The following is a 21,260-nucleotide window of genomic DNA, read 5'->3' on the forward strand; positions in this document are numbered from 1 at the left end:
GTGCCTCTGACAGCACATTAGTCTGCAGCCATGGTTCCACCTGCTCCTGACGTCACCCTCTGAATTTGGGCTCATTTAGAGGCTGTGGCTTCAGGACATCACCTAGAACACGGAACACGTACAATGGAGAAGGGAGCTTTTAGGGGTGTTTCTGTGTGACCGAGCCTGTTAAACAGTGAGATTTTCCCTCCTGTTTGGAACCCCTTGTGCAGGCGTTTACCTCCCCGCTTGGCCAGTCACCTTCTCACTTACTATGTGTTCTGGCTGCGTGGGACCCTGGGCTGGGCCGGGGACCCTTGACGGCTCACTGTGGAGGTGGGGAGATGGGCGTGTGGATTCGTTTTCTATCGCTGTATGACAAATTACAAATTACCATAAACCTGGTGGCTTAAATCAACAGAAACGTATTTTTTCAGTGATGGAGGCCAGAAATTTGTAAAAAGTATCACGGGGCTGAAATCAAGATGTCGTCAGGGTCCGCTCCCCTTGGAGGCTCGGGGCAGCGCCTGTCCCTTGCTTCTTCCAGCTTCTGGTGATACTGGCTTGTGGCTGCATCACTCCAGTCTCCGTGCCAGCATCTTCAGGTCTCTCTCTGCTCCGTCTTCACATCGCCTCCTCTGTGTGTCTGATCTCCTCTGCTTCCCTTTTATAAGGGTGCCTGTGATTGCATTTAGGGCAGTAATACACGATAATCTCATCTCAAGATCCTTAAGTTAATTATACTTGCAAGCTCCCACCGCCTTTTTTTTTTTTTTTGACATATAAGGGGACATTCACACGTCCCAGGAATTAGGACATGGAAGTATTTGGTGGGACATTTTTCAGTCTACTCCAAAGGCCATGAGCTGAGGAGTGCAGGGGGCCCCTAGAAGCCAGAAAAGACAAGGGAACAGATTCCCCCCTGAGGACTCCAGAAGGAACGAAGCCCTGCTGGCATCTTGAGTTCAGTTAGCCCAGAGAGCCCGTTTCGGACTTCTGAGCCCCAGAACTGTAAGATGATAAATGTGTTGCTTTAAGCCACGACAATGGAGGCATTTTGTTACAGCAGCAGCAGGAAACTCATACAGACCCCTAAGCCAGGTCTGGGCAGAGGGCCCGGGGCCCTGCGGGCAGAGTCTGGGGGGCGAGTCCGTCAGAGGCAGAAGCCCAGTTGGGAGCCTCCTCCGCCCTGTCTGTGGCCCTGCTGTTTCTCAGGAGAGGTACACCTGCCCCAGCCTCACCTTGCACCCGAGGGAGCCTGTGTTCCTGGCGCAGACCAACGGCAACTACCTGGCCCTCTTCTCTGCCGTGTGGCCCTACCGGATGAGCAGAAGGCGGCGCTACGAAGGCCACAAGGTACCTCGTCCCTGTCCCCCAGGTGGAAAATTGTCCCACTGACAACGCCAGCAAGGGGCTTGCGGCCCCCGAGGGCAGGGACCCTCTGTCCAGGCAATTCGTTTTTTCTCTTTCCTGGGTGACCCCATGCCACGTGGCCTGGTGTCCACTCGAGGCCCCGGGCCACATCTGGGCAGGGACAGTTTCGTTGATCTGTCAGCTCACGTGGACAGGTCACGGGGCTTGGGGAGGGGCGCAGGACGGAACGGGAGTGGGGCTGTTTCTCCATCTGCCCCCTTTCCCTGCTGAGGGCTGCCTCATGGGGCAGAGCCAGTGGGGACCCAGCGCCTGGCGCGGAGGCCAGACGCCATCAGCTGTGCTGGAGCTGGGCTGTCTGGGGTACACTAAACCAGCCTTGTGGCACAGGCCGATGCCGGGGCCCTGGCCTCAGGGCAGGAGCTCGGCCGCTGGGTGTGAGGCCCCGCCCTGCTCCTGGCCGGCTCTGGGCCCCAGCCCGCTCCCCTGTGGGAGGGGCAGGCGAGGCCGTGCGCCCTGTGCCGTGCGGCCTGCTCACCCCGGGTCGCCCTCTGACCCCGGGTCGCCCTCTGCAGGTGGAAGGCTACTCGGTGGGCTGCGAGTGCTCTCCAGATGGTGACCTGCTGCTGACGGGCAGTGCCGACGGCCGGGTCCTCGTGTACAGCTTCCGCACCGCCAGCCGCGCCCGCACGCTGCACGGGCACACGCAGGCCTGTGTGGGCACCACCTTCCACCCCGTGCTGCCCTCCGTCCTCGCCACCTGCTCCTGGGAGGGCGACGTTAAGATCTGGCACTGAGCCTCCCAGCACGGAACCTTCCAGACACCGGCCGGGGTGGGCCGGTGATGAGGAGGCTCTGAGGTTGGCTTCGGGGTCCGGCTCGGGTGGCCGCTGCCTTCTCCACCCTCTGAGCCTCAGCGTCCTCATCTGTAAAATGGGGACAAACCCGTGTGCCTCGGGGTTCTGAGGACTGCGTGAGCGAAAGCGCCTGGCACGGTGCTGGTGACGCTCAATAAACGTGAGTGTTTTGCTCTTTCTTAGGTTATTTCAGCAACAAATATGTATCGGCTCCCCACTCGCAGGCCTGCTGGAGCTTGGAGACAAAACCTGGGGTGGGAGCTGGAGGGGGGGCAGCCCCCGGGGGCGCTGGGTCCGGGTCTGCCCACCCCCGGTCTCACAGGGCCTGCTCAGGCGCGGGCCGCCCTCTCCCTCCCCCGAAGTGTGGCCAGCGGGGTCCCCGGGTTTGTCCGAGCCCTGGGCCATCTGCGCTCCTCCTCGCCCACTGCCTGTCAGGTGTGCGCGCTGCCCCCGGGAGTGCGTCTGCCCCGGGGGAGGGAGCAACGTGCAGACGCAAAGGTCCCTTGAGGAGCCTCGAGGAGCCGTAAGCCCCAGGAGCCCAAGGTCCACCGATGGGCGAGGGTGGGGACCAAAGGTGCGCACGTCTCAGGACGGGCATCCCCGAAGCCTTGGGAGTCTCCCTGGAGGGGGCAGACCGTGAGCCTGTGAGGAGGGTGTCCCTGGCAGGGGGTCAGTGAGGAAACACAGGGGACCCGAGGAGGAAGCCACAGGAGCAGCTGGTGCCCAGCCTGGCCTCTCCAGAGCCTGGGCTCCAGGCCCGGCTCTGCTGTCCGTGTAGCCGAGACCAAGTCATATTTCCTCTCGGAGCCTCAGTTACCCCCTCTGTAAAGTGGTGTCAGGACCCCCAGCCTGCAGGCTTGCTGTGAGGGTCCAAGAAGGTCAAGTATGTGGGGGGTGTCAGCACCCTGGGAGCTCCAGTCTGGGGAGGGGCTCTGGGCAGATTGGGGGGGGGCTCTGGGGCTTGCTGGGGCTGGTGGTAAACGTTTATTTCAGTGTGTCTAACCCACCCCCGGGCCCTCGGGAATCTTGGGGTCCACAAGCAGGGCATCCCAGGCAGAGGGAAGGGCAGTGCAAAGGCCCTGAGGCGGGACTCATCCTGAGGGCCGACCCCTTTTCTGTCCTTCGTCCTCTTCCCCTGCAGTCAGCACGAAGCCTGGCCTGCAGTGGGTGTTGAGCGGACGCTGTGTCCCCGAGCTGGGCTGGAGAGACCAGGGCCAAGCGCGTGGGTGGGTGGCAAGCACAGGATCCCGGGTGTCCCTCACACCAGGGAGGTGAAGAATGGCTCCAGAATGGCTCAAGGCTCAAGAATGGCTTCTTTGGTGGAGGGAAAGATAACCGCACCCCACGCTCAGCCCTGACAGAAGTGGAGGCCCGCATGGGGGGCTGCCCCAGCCTGAGCAGAGGGGAGGCTGAGTGTGCATCCGCTCAGAGCCTGGGCAGGCAGTGGACACTCCTGCCTCGCCCCTCACGCCCCCAGGTGGCTTCGCTTCACAGAGGAAGTGACCCGCCCTGGGGTCACTTCCTCTGTGAAGCCTTCCCAGGTTACAGCTGCCTCCCGCCGCCCCCTGTGCTGGGCCCCTCTTCCCCCCGCACCCCGCTCCTTCAGGGCTCCGAGTGTAACAGGCGCCCTGAGCCCCGCCCCCTCCTGACGCTGCCTCCCAGCGTGCGTGCTCAGTGCCGTGCAAACTTCCCGGGCTCGCAGGGCCCTGCTCCCGGCTGCATCCCTGGCCCCTGCGTGCGGGAGGCATTCTGTGAATTACTGCAGGTAAGACCTGCCCACAGGATGCGGGCTTTGGGATCTGACGGCCATGGACTTCAACCCCGTCACCCCCTTTCGCTATTGTGCGGTCACAGCCAGTGCTGAGCTGCCCCGTGCCTCAGTGTCCCCTGCTGTAAACGAGAACTCACAGCACCCAGCTTGTGGGGATTCGTGAGGTTGGGTGCGACGGCTCTCGGCAGGACGTGTATGCAGCGGGCGCTCAGGAGCAGCAGTGGGAGTATCAGTATTAGCGATAGTATTAGCATCAGTGTCAGCCCAGCCACTGGTGCAGGCGTTGAGCCAGTTCAGGCCAGAGGGCGCGGTTGGGTTCATCCTCAGACCTGGTCTGGCGAGGCCCCCTCTGGCCAGCTCTGGCTCACTCTCACGGCAGAAGCCCCCAGTGAGCTCCTCCCACTTGACAAGTCTCAGGGAAGGCCTCTGACTGGCTGGCTTGTGTCACATGCCCGCCCCAGACCAGGGGTCCCTGGCCAGGCATAGCTGCCACTATGCAGCTGGAGGGGAGAGTGACGGGACCCCCACAGTATTGTCATGAGGGTGTGTCCCCCCAGGTCCAGCCCGAACAGCCCCTTGGCTGGCATTTGTCGGATGGATTGACCACGTGTGAATGAGCCCAGACACAGGCCGGGAGGGGAGGCTGTGCTCGTCTGGGGCGTAGCGGGGCCCAGCCTTCCCAGGTGCCTCTCGCCCGCCTCTCCTGCCCCCACCTTGCATCCAGCCCCAGATCCTGGGGTCCAGACATCCTACTTTCTAGCCCAGCCCGAAGCGGGCGTTTTTCTGCCTTCCTTGATGTGGAGTGTGTACCGAGTGAGAATTTCATCGCGTGGTTTGCTGACTGCTCTCCCCACTGTGATATGTCGATATGACCACTCCTTTGTTTAGTGAGCATCAGTTACACACGTACTCGACTGGCTTTGGCGTGGCTGCTGGGGTGTGGCCAGGGGATGACCTCCCTGTCCACCGAGCTGCCCGGCCCCTCCCCTGTGCTGAGTCCACACCCCGGCTACCTGCAGCCTTGTGGGACACCATGGGTCCCAGACCCGTCACCTGCTTGCATGGGGCCTTTGTGGGCTGGGACCCTTTTGACTTCTCTCGGGGCAAACAGCAGCCAGATCTCTGTCCTTGGAGGCCGTTTCTTTACCACACTGGTCACCTGGAGCCCGCCGAAGCGCTGACCCTCCTGGGACAGGGATATCCAGGGATCCCCAGACACCACTGCAGCTGCTTCTTAGCACCCCTCCCCTGTGGATTTGATTTCTTAACTACGTGCCCTGCAAGCCCTACCCCTTCTTAGGTTATTTTACTGGGAAGAATGGCAGGTGCTCTCCGTACCCTGATCCTCTGCAAGGCGTCTAGGAGTTCACCATTTGCAATTTTAAAATAAGAGAGCTAAATTTAGAAAGTATGGAGCAGGAAAGAAAAAGGAGTGTGGGCTGCCCCTCCACCCACTTTCCTGGGGCTGCGTGCCTACCTTCGCCTCACCCGTGAATCTGAAATACAGATCCGAAGCCGTCGTGGGAGAAGAACGCTTTCATGTTGAGATGCCAGCGTGGCTGTGTCTGTTGCTGAGCGAGGCTGATGCTCGCAGCCCCCGTGAGGTGGCTGTGGGCCCCCCCGTCCCGGTGGGCAGAGGGACAGGCCCGGGAAGCCTGCGCTCCTCCCCTCCCTCGGGACCCATCTCTGGCCCAGCCTGGGGCTCTCCATGCAGTGGGATAGCCACTAGTCTCGAGGGCCCCTGGGAATCTCACGAGTCACAGTCCTCAGGCTCCAGAAGGGGAAACTGGCCCAGAGGGCCCAGGACTTGCCCAAGGTCACACAGCCCTGCACTGCCTGCTGTGGGCTGAGAAGAAACATGGACAGAAGGGTCGGTGGACGGTGGGTGCACAGCCAGGGTCCTGTTGGGAGGGAGGCAGGACCGGAGTGGAGCGAGGGGTGCTTGGGGAAGGAGGGAAGGAGGGAAGGAGGGAAGGAGGGAAGCCCATCCCGGCCGTGGCTGGCTTCAGAGGCCATGGCAGGACAGCTCTGTGAGGCCTGTTGGCCGCCTGCAGGGACGAGCAGTCAGACTCTGAAGTGACCATGTAGGGGCCCGCCCTTCTGGGCCCAGACTGCAAAGTCCTCAGGGTTCCCAGCCCTGCTGTCCGGTCTCCCAGCCCACGTGGTGCTGACGAGGCTCAGGGCCCCTCTGGGAGCGTCTCTGAGCGAGAGCCTGCTGGGTGCCGGGGGCCATGTGTTTTCCCCTCCACCCACTCATTTGCCCCCCAGTTCGGTGAGGGTTCCTTCCCCACCTGCCCACAGGGAAACCGGGCCCCACACAGGGGAGCTGACTCCGGAGCCTCTCCACAGCCCCTCCCCCGCCAGCAGGCTGCTTCCTGGGGCACATCTGCTCCTGGGGGTGGGCAGCCGGGCCTGCAGTGGCAGGTCAGGTGCAGGCACCCTGGAGCTACACAAAGCTGGGTGGGCCGGAGAACTTCAGGTGTGCACCTGGGCCAAGGTGGTCCCCTCCCAGTGGGAAGAAGCAGACATAAAGCCCCCTGGGGGAGGGGCCCTCCATCCTACGCCTTGCAGAACGTTCACAAGTACTGTCTCAAGGGCATCAATGAGCATGCTCAAAGATAACCAGGCACACAAAGAAACAAGGCGACATGGGCAGGAGCCAAGATAAACAGTCTACACAGACCCCACCTGATGGACGTGTCAGGCCCAGACCGTGAGCCAGCTGTGCCCGCTCTGTTTAAGGAAACAAAAGACAAGCTTGGAAATCTCTCCAGGGAATAGGAAACTATTAGAAAGTGGCATAGTGGGTTTGTAGAATGACCAGACAGAACTTCTAGAAATGGAAAACGTTAATAACCAAAACTAAAAACGTGGTGGCTGTGTTGGGCAGCTGAATGGACGCAGCAGAAGAGAATTAGTGACCTGGAAGAATGCAGGTTGAGCACGGTGACACCACGGTGTGGGTCTCAAGGAGGCAGGGACACGGAGGTAGAGGACACAGAGGTTCTGATGGCAGTCCCAGGGGGAGGGAAGGGTGGAGAAATAGTTTAAGAAGCAGCTGAGGATTTTCCTCAACTACTGAGATACACCAATCCACAGATGCAAGACTCCCTGTGAATTCCCAACAAGGAGGAATCCACAGCGAGACACACCTCAGGGAAATGCAGAAAACCAAAGGGAAGATCTTCCACAGCTGGAGAGAAGAAGACAGATTAGCACCAAAGGAACAACTCCTGGGAAGGGGGGGGACTGATGGTGAGTCCCACCCCAGCAGGAAGCCAGGGGACATCTCTGTGCACTGAGGGTAAGAGACCCCCGCTGACATTCTCCCCAGTGAGAATATCCTTCAGAAATGGGGCAAAGACATCTTCAGAGCAAAAAAAAAAAAAAAAACCCAGAAGAGTTTGTCACCAGCAGAGCCGAACTAAAGGACATCCTAAGGAAGCTTGAGGCAGAAGCAAAGTCTATAAGGAACGTTGTATGAAATGGCAATAACAACGTTTAGTGGGTTGAGACGATGGAAGAATTCAAACACTGGACAACACGGTGCCAGGGCGGGGGAGGAGTGTTATCATCAGGCTGCCCTGGCCTCAGAGAGGGGAGGATGGGGGGAGACACCCAAGGCCACACGTCCCGAGATCAAAAGGCAGGGGAGAGAAGAAACTACCCAAACCCAAATTCTTTCCACTGACGTCTTTTATTAATGAATGCAAAATACAGTACTGAGACGGGGCATGCATCACAGACGACAGGAAAGCAAGCTACAGAAACCGGGGTCGGAGGGCCTCATTACATCTGAGGTAGAGCGAGGTGGTACCGGGGAGCGGGACACTGGGGGGACGAGCACCGGCCCCACTTGGGACTACGGACCACGGGGGAGCTGGGGGGTGGTCGGTCGTCGGCCACACGGCAAGAACAGCTGAAAACGTTACACATCCCTCCACCCGTTCCAGTCCCCCTCTTTGTGGACAGAGCGTCAGGGTTCCCTTGTCACTGGCTGGCGGGGGGTCTCCGCAGGACACCGTCCTTCCCTCTGAGGGGCAGGCCCCACTCACCCTCACCCGAAAATCAAGGAGCGTCGCGTCGAAAACGCCTAGGCCACCATCCAGGGAGCTGGAGGCTGAGTGCGTTAAGAAAGACCCTTTTGCTCTATAAAAATAGTTGCACTTTATAAAAGGGGGGATGCTCATCTCCGGTGGGGAAGGAGGCTGCTGTGTGAGAAACGGTCCACCGTGGCGGTGCGGGGGCGGACGAGACACGTGGGTGGGGTGCGCCCCCTCCCCCGGCTCAACGGGGTCCTCGTTTGCGGGGCCGGGAGGACGGGTATCAGGGAGGCGAGGCAGCACCCCTCGGGACCCGGTGTGCGGGGTGGCCACGGCCGAGGCCTGCACGTGGGTGCTCAGTTGAGCAGGGTTCCGTAGAGCTGGGCTTTTGTGAGACTGTCCTTGCGGCTGAGCCCCGAGCCGCCAGTCCGAGGGAAGGCGGGCTGGGGGCTGAGGCGGGCGCCGGGGTGCATCTCCGGGGAGGCCTCCATGGAGCTGGGCTCCAGGGAATCCCTGGAGCTCCGAGGGCTGTGCTCGGGCTCGGGGCTGCCCCCCGCCCCACAGAGCTGCACCCCGAGCCTCTCCCGCTCCCCCTCGCTGGCCGCGTAGCTGGGCAGGGGCTCAGCCGAGCGGCCGGGGCTGAGGCTCAGGTCACCGGCCGCCCGGAGGTAGCGGGGCTCGGCCAGGTGGCCCTGGGAGAGGTCATCGCCCTCCGAGAAGCTGTCAGCCTTGTAGCTGGCATAGAGGGGGCTGGCGCGGCCCTCGGCCTTCTCGCCCGGGCCGCCTCCGGCCCCAAAGTAGCGGTCGTTGAAGCCGCCGGGCGAGGCGCGCCCGGGGGCGGCGGCGGCCGCAGCGGCGGCCGGGAAGGGGTAGGCGCCGATGTCCTCCACGCTCAGCGGCCGCCACTGGCCGCGCACGTCCTCTGCGGCCAGCCGGGCCGACCCCGGCTTGGCCCGCAGGTTCCACAGGTTGGGGGGCATCAGGGCGGGCTGGGGGCCGGGGGAGACCGGGAAGCGGTAGGGCTCGGCGGGGTACGGCGACACAGTCCTCGCGAACCCCGGGGCCGCCTCGGCCTCGAGCGGGGCGGCCACCGCAGCCGCGGCCGAGGCATAGCGCGGGCTGCTCCCGTAGGCCGCAGGCGGCGTGCGGCCGAAGAGCTCGTCGCGGCTGTTCAGGTAGATGGCCTGCTGCGAGGCGGTGAGCGTGCTGGCCTGGGCGTGCTCCTTCTCCTCCGACGCGGCGCTGAAGCTCGAGTAGGAGCTGGACGTGGGCAGCGAGGCCGCGTAGCCCCCGAAGGCCCCGTGCCGGTAGCCCGCGGGGTAGGCCGCCGCCTCGGGCTCCTCCTCCTCGGCCGCGCTGTCAGTGGAATTCTGGGCCCGCAGGAAGCCCACGTCGGTCACGGGCCCGTCCGCACTGGGCCGCCGGTCACGGCGCCGCTCCTCGGGGCAGTAGAGGGCCGTGTCGCTGCAGTAGATGTCCCCCTTGTAGGGGGGCCGGGGGCCCGGCTTTTCCAGCCTGTCGCGGAAGGCCAGGTCACGGGCTGAGGCATCCGACAGATGGGAGGACAGGCTGCCGGGGTCTGGCTTCTCCAGCACCTTGGCGAGGACGCAGGGGGGGACACTGTCAGCGTAGGCCGGGCGGCAGAGCGGGGAGGGCAGGCTGCAGCCTTGCTTCTCCATGTGCAGGCTCACGTGCTCCTGGAACTCTGAGGGCAGCTAGAACGGGATGCCGCGAGGAAGAGGAGGGGACGGGGGTCACGGTCAGCCCCGGACCGGCAGCCGAGGCTGACCCACCGGGGACCTGCCCAGGGCCTCTCTAATCCCACCAGCTGGAGCCGACGCCCGGGATGCTCTATTTCGCAAGCTCCCGGGATGTGCCTGTGAACCCCTGGTCACCGCCACCCAACCCGGCCCACTCCAGTGGGGCACTGCAGAGCCTGGAGGCTGGAACCCGGCTCTGACTCAGGCCTCTCTCGGGCCTTCCCCTGAGGTGCTGACTTGCTCTCCCAGCCCCAGGGTCTCTGGGAGGGCACCCCCGGCCCACGCACGTGACCTGGGTGCTCCCAAACCAGACAGACTCAGAAACAGATGCGACAAAGATTGAGAGCCAGGCGCCCAGCGGTTTCCGCAGGAGCGCCTGGTGCCCTGTGGGGGGCGTCCCGCTACTGTTTGATCTATTTTGTGAGCGTCTTAGGTGTGGCCCAGGCTCGGGGAGGCGGCAGGTGGAAAGGCCTGGGTGAGAGGAAGGGCAGCCTGGCTGGGGTGGGAGCCCTGGGTCCGAGGCTGGGCCCTGTGGCCTTGGCCCAGTGACTCTCATGTGAAGCCAGTTTCTTATCTCTGAAATGAGCACTGTTAGGAATTGTACCCAAACCAAACCACAGGGTTTCGGGGGGGCTCACACAGCGGGTGGGGACTGGGGGCTGTGCCCGGAGGAAACGGGGTGGGGGGGTGCGCCGGCTGTCCGGGCTTGGCGGGGAGGTGTCTATGCGGTGGTCCCTCCACCACGTACCCAGATAGGCCAGGGCACGGCAGGATCGAGTAGGGCCAGGGGGCCTCGGGCGCAGCCAGCCCCTTCACTCTCAAGGGTGGGACCTGCGAGGAAGGGGCCCCGAGTGGTGGCAGGGGCAGCGGTGGGCCTGGCCGGGGCGGGGCTCACGTTACCTCGGACACCTTATGGCCCCTGCCGTACGTCTGGCTGCACTGCAGCAGCTGGGCCGCTAGATTGCAGTCCTTCCTATAGAGCTCCTAAAAGACAAGAGAAGCTGTTCTGCACAGGCTCGCCCCTCGCCAAGGTCGCTGCCACCCTGACCGGTGCCCAGTGGCCAATGCGGAAACCGGCGGGCAGAACCAGCTGTGCAGTGGGCAGCACGAGGACCCTCTCTGGGCCTCACACTCTCTCCTGCAGAACGGGGGCCCCTGCTCTGACCTGGAGCCTCTGGGGCATGGAGGGCGCCCTCCCAGGCAGTTCCACCACTGACCCGGGTGGGAAGCTCCCACAGGGTGGGGGGCAGTGGGAGAAGAAGGGCCTGCAACGTGCCCTAAAGTCCCAGAGGCCCCAGGCATGGACAACAGGCCCGGTCTCCCTGCCTGCGGCCTCTGAGTCCCTCCCAAGGGAATGCGGTGGAGAGCGCCGGCAACGGCAAGGGACGAGGAACGGGCCTGCCGCTCCCACGTCTCAGAGTGAGGCCTGGACTCGGGCGTGGCTGCAGGGCCGGGCAAGGGTCAGGGCGAGTGGGGGGCAGAGGGCCTGTGTGACCCCAGGTCCGGGCGGGGACCAGCTCAGCCTCCTGAGCTGAAAACAGATGCAAACAGTAGGCCTCGAGGGGTTTTGGTTTCATCTTTGGAAAATCTCTGTTGCACGTGCCTGCCGCTGGGCCTTGGTTCCCACTGCCGGCCTGGGACCCTCTGCAGCCAGGGCTCTGATGGGGGCGGGGGGTCTGGGGTCCACCAATGGGCCCTGAGGTCCACCTGCTCCCATTGTCTCAAGTCAACCAGGCCCAGGCGTCCTGCAGCTCAGGTGAGCTGCTGAGGGCGTGGGCGCCCCTGCCATCCCCTGACCCTGGTCCTGGTGGCTGCGCCCCTCCACCTTCCGTACTGAGGCTGGTGCCCCGGCTTGGCCTGCACAGTGGAGGGTACCCGGGTCTCCCACTCCTTCAGTGCATCCCTGAAAGGGTATAGTTGGTTGAGAGCTGGGAACTGGGCTCCTGTGAGGCCCCAGACTGGCTGCCGCTGGCGTCAGAGGGCTGCAGGCACCGTCTGGCCAGCCCAGACCTGCCACCAAGCTATTAACAGTCTTCTGAGAGCCGCCCCTCATCTCTGTACACTCTTCCGCCATCTCCTACCTGTGGCATCTCCACCTGGCTGTCCAGGGCCCGGCTCCAGCCCCACGCCTGCCACCCCTCCCACGTCTCCCCCAGAAGGTCCCAGCCCAGGAGATGGCAGGTGGCTCCCTTCCAGCAGACTCGGACCCCTGCAGTCGGGCTGGACCCATTTTTTCTTCTCATAACCCACATCCCAAATCAGTCAATCACTTTGGTTCCAGCTTCAAAATATAACCAGAATCCAAGCCCCCCGCTTCCCACCTCCCTGGCCGCCATCCTGGCCAAGCCACCATCGTCTTTCTCCCAGGTTGCTGTCTCATTGACCTTCCCACTCATGGCTTTGTCCTCTACGGTCTGTCCTCAGCAGAGCAACCACTGGAGCCCAGTAAGAGTAAGTTCAGTCAGGCTACCCCTCTGTTCAAGAACCTTCAGTGGCTCCCTACTTCACTCAAAAAAAACCCCCAGATTCCTATCGAAGCCTATACAATGCGGCCTCCTGTTTTCCTTCTGATCTCAGACCCTCGGCCTCTCCTCCCCACAAGAGCCCCTTCTGGTCTCTTTGCTGGTCTTCAAGTTACTCAGACCCACCTTTGCCACTGTGGCTCTTTCTGCCTGGGAAGCGCCCTTCCCCGCTGTCGCATGGCTAGCTCCCTCGTCGCTTTCAGGCCTCGGCTCCAGCAGCCTCTTCCAGAAGCACCCGACTGAGATTCCCTAACCCTGCACCTGGCGACTCCCAGCGCCATCCCCTGCTTTACTTTTCTCTGCAGCGTTTAGCCCTTCTAAGTCACTACACAGTTGACATATCTATCCTGTTTACTGTCCGCCCTCCCCACTCCCCTGCTCAGATGTAAACTCCACGTGGGCAGGGCGCTTGCCTGTGTTGTTCACACGTATTCTCAGAGCCTCGTAGGGTCTGGCCCGGCGAGGAGCAGAGGCTAATCAGTGAGTGTGTGCTCAGCTGACGGGTCTGTGGCAGGCAGCGGGGCCCTTCTCGCGGGACCCTGGAAGTCAGGACCCACGGGTAGCCACAGGACTCTGATGTCCACTGAGAGTGGCCGAAGGCAGGAGTCCTGAGTGGCCACGCCCCAACCCTGGGGTCAGGAAGCCCTGCCTTGACTGGGACAGCGTGGCCCCATGCTCCCTATCTCAAGTCCCATCTCCTTCCAGTAGAGGGTCTCGCGGGATGCAGTTTGTGAGGCAGCCCCCGTCCTTCCCCGACTGCCCAGGTACTCCGTGAGGTCCTGACCATCCCGTCTGTCCACCCGGCCCTGCGCCAGCCCCTCAGGGTCAGAATGGCCCGGCACTCACGTTGTCCTCCGATAGCTTGTCGATGGTCACCTTGGCCTCCAGCAGGTGGCTGTTGAGGGCGACGATCTCGTGGCTAAGCGCTCGTTTCTCTTCCTCATAGTGCTGGCCCTGGAGGTGGGGGACAGGCAAAAGAGGGAGGCGCTCAGCAGCCAGCCAAGGCCTGGGGCCTCCTGGGTCCCCTCTCGCAGCCGATAACGAGGAGGAGTTTGGAGGCCAAGGCACGCAAGGGTCAGAGCACAGAGCAGCCCATGTTCCAGTCCCGCTCTGCCAGGGAGGAGCCAGACGGCCTTGGGCAAGTCACTGCCTCTCTGAGCCTCAGTCTCTCCTCTGCACCATGGGGACAGTGATAGGTGAGTGCTGGAGAGCACCCAATCAGGGCAGAGACAGGTGGGACTGGCCCAACCCCGGGGAGCAGGGAGCGGGCAGCGTGGAAACGAGGCCTTTGGCCCAGCTCCTCATGGGCAAGGGCATGACCACCAGGCCCGAGGTCCTCACCATGGTTCCAGAGCTGGGGGCCCAGGGCTGGGAGTGCTGGGGTGTGGGGGTGTGTGGCGTGCCCTCACCATGCGGTACAGCTTGTCCTCCAGCTCCTGGTTGATCCTCTGCAGCGCCATGTAGTTGCTCTGAATCCTGGAACGGAGGCCTTGACGTCACTGCTGTGCCAGGCCTAACCCTCCCACGGCCCCCGTAGCCATACAGCCCGCTGAGGGCTGAACACAGGCCCCACCCTGCTCTAACTGCTCCTGTGCTAGAAAGCATCTGATTGAAGCTAACTTGTTGCAACATTTCCTGGGCCAGGGCCGAGGACCCCTGTAGATGAGAAGGGAAGGCCTGTTATTCACAAGGGACTCTGTCGGGTCCTCACTCAGAGCCGGTTAACTCACAGTTTACACACAGTCCTTACAAAGCTGGCGAAAGGGTTCACAGTTCAATAGCAGTTTAGCAGGGGTCTAACCTGAAGACTGTGTGATGTGCCCTGGGGTGAGTGCTGGGGACACACAGTGAATAGGATACGGTTCCCCCTGGAAGAGGCTGAGACGGAGGCAGGTCTTGGGTGGGAAGCCGTTGACGCCATGCGGTGTGACGGTGGAAGGGGCAGTGTCCATCCTCTCGACAACCTATGTGTAGTGTTATTGCCCCTGTCTTGCGAGTGGGGAAACTGAGGCTGGAGGTGCTTAAGTAGTGAGGGACAAACAGCCTCCCTGCAAATCCAATGCTCTATAAACATTTATAACAAACCAAGCCAACAGCAAAGTTTGCGTTTCCTTTCATTCTTCCTACAAGAAGCCTGGAAAGCGTGTAATAGTTTTTAGAAGAATACCCATCTTACACGTGCAGCACGATGTTTACAGAAGTTTCGTTTTTAAGGGAGCCATTGCTCAGGGTCCCGCACCCTAGCCTGCTGTCACTGGCTGCTGTGCTGCTCAAGGGAACCGTCTCTAAATGCTGGTTCACCTCCAAGGCTGGACATCATTTCCCGGTCAGAGACCCAGGCGCCAGTGGCTGGGGTCTGGGTCTAGGGATGGCTGCTCCTGTGTCTTGCTGCCGCCCCACCACATAGATACAAGAGAAGGAATGAGCAGGGGACGCAGAGGTGCCTGGGAAGAGCCTGTACCCGGCAGTAGCCAGCGCCAGTTCAGATCCTGGTGTGGCAGCTCTTGGCACAAAGCGCGACTCTTGTCAGAGCCGCCTGCCCTCGCTGAGCCTTGGACTCCCCGTGTACGAATGGGGTCACCAGCTCGGGTGGGAGGCACGGCCCTGCTAGCGGCAGGTCGCCGGCCCCGCGCCCCGCGCCGCCCAGGCCCCGCCCCTCCCAGGCCCCGCGCCGCCCAGGCCCCGCCCCTCCCAGGCCCCGCGCCGCCCAGGCCCCGCCCCCTTACCTGCGCAGCTTCTCCGTGACCTTCTCCAGCTCCTCCTGCGCTCGGCGCAGCTCGATCTCCAGGTAGTGGCGGGTGGAGTCGAACTCGGTCTCGAGCTTCTCGAGCTTGTGCGTGGTGTAGGACAGCCGCTTGCGCAGCTCGCCCTTCTGCTCCTGCAGCGCGCTGCAACGACACGCGGCGGCGGGCCGGGCCGCGGCGCTGAGCTCGAGGCGCCGGTGGGTGCGCACGGGGTGCGCCAGGCCGCACCAACGCACGCGCACACGCACCACAAGCACGCACACCGCCCAGCCCCCGCCCCGGGGGTCAGGGTCTCTGACCCTGAGCCAGTCTGGCACTGGGGGGGGCAAGTGCTTGGGGCGGCTTAAAGGACCCTGGTTTAAAGAGCACCCATCGGCACCCAGTCTCTCGGTCTGCGAGCCGACCTCCAGATGGCATCGCTTACAGGGTCCCCCACTTTTGCTCCTCCACAGCGCTGGCTGGGGACGCTGAGGCCCAGAGGCACTAGTGCCACACCCTAGACCAGGATTGTCTTCCCCAAATCGACTGTGTGGTGCCAGCAGGCTGTGTGATCTCTGGGCCAGGGAGAGGATGAGCCTGGATGCCCCACGTCCAGGTAGCATCCGCCACAGTGGCCAGCTAGCTGCACAGAGCATCAGACACTCAGAAAACCACTGGCCTGCTCATGTCTCCCTTCCTCCAGGAAGCCTTCCAGGGCCAGGCTTGGCTCTTGAGGCGCTATTTTCCCCACAGACTGAGGGCTCCTCTGGGACCCCAGGCCGCCGAGTTCCCATGCTCAGGAAAGAGGAACGGGATGATTCACCCTCTGAGCCATATGCCATCAATTCACATCAGCTACCGTTGGGCACAAGGCAGGAGGGACAGGTGTGGTGGCCACACCCAGGGGACTGGCCACGAACTCCACCAGGGCAGGGGCCACACCCTCCTGTCGGCAGCCACCCAGGTCCCAGGGAGCACCTAACCACGGGCCGACCTGAGGCACCTTTCCCCTGACTGGCTGAGCACGCAGAAGGGGCCAAGGGGGAAGGACTCACCTTAAATAGCCGGGAGGGCTGATTTCTGCAGGGAAGGGAGAGCGGCCCGGTGGGTGAGGGGCGCCAGGGGAGTTCTGCTGGCTGTTAGCCAGGAGTGAGGCTAAGGTTCAAGCTGCCGTTCAGTGCCCTGGGTGTGCGCTTTGCTCTGTCACTCCCTGCACTTTGCCCCCGTCACCCCCTACATTACAGTCACAACGAAGCCCAGAATGGTGCAGCCTGAAGGTGAACTCCATGGTGTCACGGGGTGGGCGGGGTCCCTGCCATCACACAGACCTGGCTGCTGGTCCCCGCCACGCACCCCCCCAGTCCACCTGCGACTGTCCTCATCTTGCCCTGGGGACACAAAGCCCTGGCTTCAGAGAGGTGTCCGGGTCGGAGTAGGGGCCCAACTGGGCTGTTTGCTGGAGGAAGCCCAACCCTCCTCAGGGGACCATTTGGAGCTAAGACCCTTTGGATGGTAACTTCTGGTGGGTTTGCTGTGGGCAAGCAGGAGGCTTCCTCCAGAGCCCGGGGTAGAGTGGGCTTCAGTCTTGGGCCCTGTCTGTAAACCACGCGTGTTACCATAGGCGCACACCCAGAGAGCCCTGATTAAGCCTTCCTGGATTCCTGCCCAGGTCTACATTCTTAAAAATAAATAAAAATAGGGCTTCCCTGGTGGCGCAGTGGTTGAGGGTCCGCCTGCCGATGCAGGGGACATGGGTTCGTGCCCTGGTCCGGGAAGATCCCACATGCTGCGGAGCGGCTGGGCCCGTGAGCCGTGGCCGCTGAGCCTGCACGTCCGGAGCCTGTGCTCCACAACGGGGGAGGCCACAACAGTGAGAGGCCGCATACTCCCACAAAAATTAATTAATTAATTAATTAAAAAAATAAAGAGTTGCCTACGTTTTGAGAACCTCAGAGAAGGGCGGGGTGGGTCCTCCCAAGAGTTGGTCCCCAAGGAAGATGCAGTGACAAGCAAGGAGGGAGACCAGTGGCAGAGTGCCCGCCCATGGCTGCCAAGCAGGCCCTGCCGCTTCCTCCAGGCAGCACGCCTGACTGACTCACTCCAAGCCCCCTGCAGCTACAGGTCCCAGACTGCCCCTGGCCCAGGCCTTTCTCCCCAGGGGGCTGGCGAGCTTCCTGGGGGCTCTCCCATGTCACCCAGGGCCCCCTGCACACATGGGGTCAGGCGTGGGAGTGGGGCGGCGGCCCCTGAAGTCAGTCATCCTGCAGGGGCTGCAGGTCACCCACAGCCCTCGGTCACAGGGTACAGGCGGGGTCCGCACCCTCAGAAAGAGGTGAGAGCACCCGTGGGGCCACCTGAGCCCCCGCCCTCCCCCACCTTGGTCACTCGCCTGCAGCCACAGCTCGGACCCTGCCATCAAGACTCTCCACACCTGACGTGACCCAGCCGTATCCCCCTACGATGCATCCACCCGTCACCCTCCTTCCTTCCTTTCCTGCCCTGTCCCACCATTCCCTGCGCCTCACAGCACTAATGAGACAAATGTGGTCCCCGCCCCGCGGAGCTTATAGTCTCGAGGGGAGACAAACAGTGAACAAGGGAGCAGGTTCACCAACAAGGCACGTGTAGGAGGAAAATATGACAGGGCTGTAAGGTGGGCTCCGAGCAGAGCCGGGACCCGCCAGACGGGCATCTGAGCCGCGACGGCCCCTCACGAGGCAGCCAGCTTCATCGAGCCGGCCCACCCCAGCCTCAGTTTACCCTTGGCCTCCGGATGGCCTTCCAGACATACTGGGCGGCTCTGTCCCACCACCCGTCAAGTACTGCTCTCACCTCCTGAGCCCCTCACACCCACCCACCCACCCCTCAGCCACAGCGGGTCCGGCCCTGGGCTGCCACAGCCCCCAGCCCGCTTGCTGGAGGTACCTGGGCCCTGGCCCTGGACACGCCCCCCTGGTCCCTCAGTCACAGCAGCGCCAACCCCGGTGCCCCACCACGCCTCCCCACCTCTGCCGCTCCAGCTCCGTCGCCCAGGCTGATCCTCAGGGCCCTGGTTTACCCCTTGCCCCCTCCCCGCACATCTCAGGCCTAAGGTCCTCTGTGCCCAGCCACACACGAACCCCTCCCCAGCCTCCATCTGCAGCCCCGACCTCTCTCTAGGGCTCTACTGCCCTCCACGTCCAGCCACCCACCGGCCTCTCCTCCCAGAAGGCCTACAGGCACCTCACAGCCAGTGCGTCCAGTGCTGACTCTTCTCTGCCCCCTGTGCTCCCCAGCCCCGGGAAGGTCACAGCTACCAGCGGTCCCCAGTCAGACCCTGAGAAGCCGTGGTGACCCCTCTCACTGCCTGTGGCCACCCTTCACAGTCCTTCACCAAGTCCTGGCCATCAACTACTCCAGAGCTTTGGACATGTCCCCTCCCCTGCCTGGTCCAGGGAGGGCCCTGGGCTGGGCACCCTGAGGTCTTCAGTCACCTGTTTGGTACCACCATCCTTTCCTGCCTTTCCCTCCCAGGGAATTTGCCCGAGCCCTGCCTGACCTCAGCCTCAGTCTCCACATCTGTAAAACGGGGATGTGTGCACCCACACGCTGAAGCACCCACCCTCAGGGAGCAGGGCTGTCACCGTGGTCCCTGCATTCCCCGGATCATCAGAACCGCCAAGAGACGATGCCGGGGGCAGGCACCATGGGGGGAATGCTCAGTGCCTCTGCCTCCCCCCTGGTGTGGAGTTGGCTCAGGGGGCCCCTCAGCAGATGCACAGGGAGGGCCTGGAAATCCCTCATGCGCCACCCTCCGGATCAGGGTCACCCTCCCGGCTGGGGGGCTCGGGAAGCCCTGCTCACACTGCTGCCCGGGGGGATCCCCTCGCTTTGACCTGGGTCCTGGTGAATTGATCAGTATCTGGCCTCACCCGGCAGGGTGTGTGCTGGTGGGTGCATGCTTCGTGGTTCCCTCCTTGCCCGTGGGAAGCCCCTGGAAGGCTTCCCCACCTCACAGGGGAGAAAGATGAGCTCCCTCGGCGCAGAGTGGGATCCCGCCTGCCTCCCACCAGGAGCCCCTCTGGCTGCTCAGCAGAGGCCTGAGCCTGATGACCGAGCCCAGGGCTGGTCTGTGGGGACACCGGGGCCTCGCCTCCAAGACCAGATGGCCGGGAAGCAATGGCGAGGGTGTGCTGGCAGCCGACACCCTCCCCCTCTCTGGGCCTCATCGGGGGAGTTGATGCAGATGTGGGATGGACGTCTGGGGACAGGCGCAGAGACACCGAGGAGCCGGGGAGACAACAGGTGTATTACCTGTCCCAGAGCGAGGGTGAGGACCTGGCCAGTCGGCCCTGCAGGACGCGGGGTTGCCCGAGGCACGAGGGCACCCAGGGGCTGCGCAGCCTGTGGGTGAAGAGGACAGAGCTGCTCAGAACGGGGACCGGGGGCCACACCGGGCCCGCCGTGGGCACGCAGTCACAGAGAGATGGGGGATCGTCCCCCACCGGCAGGAGAGCTCCTTGTCATCAGCAGGGTGGCAGGGTAGGAGCGTAGGAGCTGGGGGGGTAGGCACCTGCCAGCCCCGGCTGCCCGAGTGCATTGCTGTCACCGAGTCCCACCCCAGGCCTGCATCCCCATCTCAGCCTCAGAGGGGAGCCACGGGGGGCAGGCTCCCCCAGCTCCAGGTTTCTGTCCGGCTACTGCTCCTTCCTTGCAGGACCCGTTGGTCAGAGAGCCTGGGAGGCAAGGAGGATGGAGGGCGTGTGACCCCCGACCTCTGCTGACGGACACCAGTGGGGTATTCTGGAGGTTGTGGGACCTACTGGATGTTAGGGGTCCAGGGCAGGACCCACTTCACCCCTCCTGGCACCCCTTCTCACTCACCCTGCCTGTGGCCTGTCTGGGCTGGGCGGGGGGTGGGACAGAGGCGGGTGGATGACCCACCCCAGCCCCATGGTGCCACCCTGCTTGGGGGCAACGGGACGTACATCACAGCTTTAGGCGCAAGTCGGCTTGGTCGCCCCCTTCCTGTAGTCTCTCCAGGGAGGGCTCCCGGTGGCCTGGCTGGCCCCGGAGCCGGAGCAGAAATCTGACGGGAGGACGCTGCCCCGGACATGAGGCGTCCAGACAAGGCTTAGAGACACGGGTGAGTGTATGTGCTAAGAGAAAGGGCAGCACGACCCCATTTACAAAATAACTGCGTACGGACACCACACAAGATAACAGAAGGGAAGGAATGTTAATGTTGTCTTGGGTGGGTGGTGGGATTCTGGGCAATTAAAAAATTGTCTTTTATACTTTTCTGGATTTGTCATATTTCCTACAGCGAGGATGAAAAATCCTCACTGGCGGTCCAGTGGTTAAGACTCCGTGATTCCACTGCAGGGGGCGCGGTTTTGTTCCCCGGTCAGGGAACTAAGATCCCACATGCTGTGGGGTGCAGCAAAAAAAAAAATTTACTAGGATCAAATTTTGCCCCTCCCCCCAGAGAAGGTTGAAAGTGTTGATTTGATAGGCTGGGGGCTGAGGGGACCGTGAGCTGCACGTCGATCACCACTTCCGTAAGCCCCCATCTGCTCATCTGTGAAATGGGCTGCCCCTGGCCCTGGCCTCCTGGGCTGATCTGCAGGCTGGGCTGGGGGAGGGGTGGGGGGAGAGGCGGCCGCTTGATCTCCATTTGAACTGGACTTTGGAAGTCCAGGCCCAGGGTTCACTCTTGGCCCATGACCCCGACGCTGCTGAGTGAACGGAGAGGAGGGGCAGGACTGGCCCGTTCCCGTGGGAGCAGCCAGAGACCCAGTCTCCCCTTTGGCGGCTCGGCTGGGTCCAGCAATCCCTGGGGGAGTCCCCGTCCCAGCCCTCGCCAGCCAGTCCCCACCCCAGAAGGCCCTTCCGCTGGGGACTCCTGGCAGGTGAGTTCTCAGAAGAGTAGAAGGGAGGCTGGGACCCTGGGAAACTGAGGCCCAGGGAAGGGGCGGGGCTTGCCTGGAAGCACAGAGAATGGGGGGCATGGCTGTGACTTGACCCAGACTCTGCCGCTGGTCACACACAAGGCATTTATCCCTGACAACCGCTCTTGTTCTGACCCAGATTCTCATTTCAGGCCTATGGCATGGGGGAGCGCCTCTTCCTAGAGTTAAGAAAACTGGGGCCCAGAGAGGTCAAGCAAGATCACACAGCAAGTCTGGGATGCGGCTGAAACCCCGATGCCTGTGATGCTGTGCTGGGCACGGGGTGGAAGGACGCGTGAGCTCT

The 21,260-nt window shown here is 62.7% G+C and overlaps 2 protein-coding genes across 5 annotated transcripts in view; one reads left to right on the forward strand and one right to left on the reverse strand.

The window, feature by feature from the left end:
- Positions 1–2,394, forward strand: part of WDR25 (WD repeat domain 25) — a 144,207-nt gene extending 141,813 nt beyond the window's left edge. The window contains exons 6-7 of the mRNA XM_027120577.1: positions 1,195–1,335; positions 1,926–2,394. Of these exons, the coding sequence (XP_026976378.1) occupies positions 1,195–1,335; positions 1,926–2,147 (363 nt within the window). The 3' untranslated portion in view covers positions 2,148–2,394. The remainder of the gene's footprint in view (positions 1–1,194; positions 1,336–1,925) is intronic.
- A 4,625-nt stretch (positions 2,395–7,019) lies between these two features.
- The window catches only part of BEGAIN (brain enriched guanylate kinase associated), a 44,703-nt gene continuing 30,462 nt past the window's right edge, over positions 7,020–21,260 (reverse strand). The window contains exons 3-8 of one of the 4 annotated variants that reach the window (XM_027120579.1): positions 19,320–19,409; positions 15,030–15,191; positions 13,713–13,779; positions 13,150–13,257; positions 10,682–10,765; positions 7,020–9,736 (exon numbers count right to left, since the gene is read on the reverse strand). In XM_027120579.1, coding sequence (XP_026976380.1) covers positions 8,378–9,736; positions 10,682–10,765; positions 13,150–13,257; positions 13,713–13,779; positions 15,030–15,191; positions 19,320–19,409 — 1,870 coding nt within the window. In that variant the 3' untranslated portion in view covers positions 7,020–8,377. Of the gene's footprint in view, positions 9,737–10,681; positions 10,766–13,149; positions 13,258–13,712; positions 13,780–14,604; positions 14,692–15,029; positions 16,798–19,319; positions 19,410–21,260 lie in introns of those variants that run through there. The other 3 variants (XM_027120582.1, XM_027120580.1, XM_027120578.1) reach the window with 3 other exon arrangements.

The sequence above is a fragment of the Aethalodelphis obliquidens genome, unplaced genomic scaffold, assembly GCF_003676395.1.
Source record: "Aethalodelphis obliquidens isolate GAN/ISIS:26980383/991018 unplaced genomic scaffold, ASM367639v1 scaffold21, whole genome shotgun sequence".
NCBI classification, from domain to species: domain Eukaryota; kingdom Metazoa; phylum Chordata; class Mammalia; order Artiodactyla; family Delphinidae; genus Aethalodelphis; species Aethalodelphis obliquidens.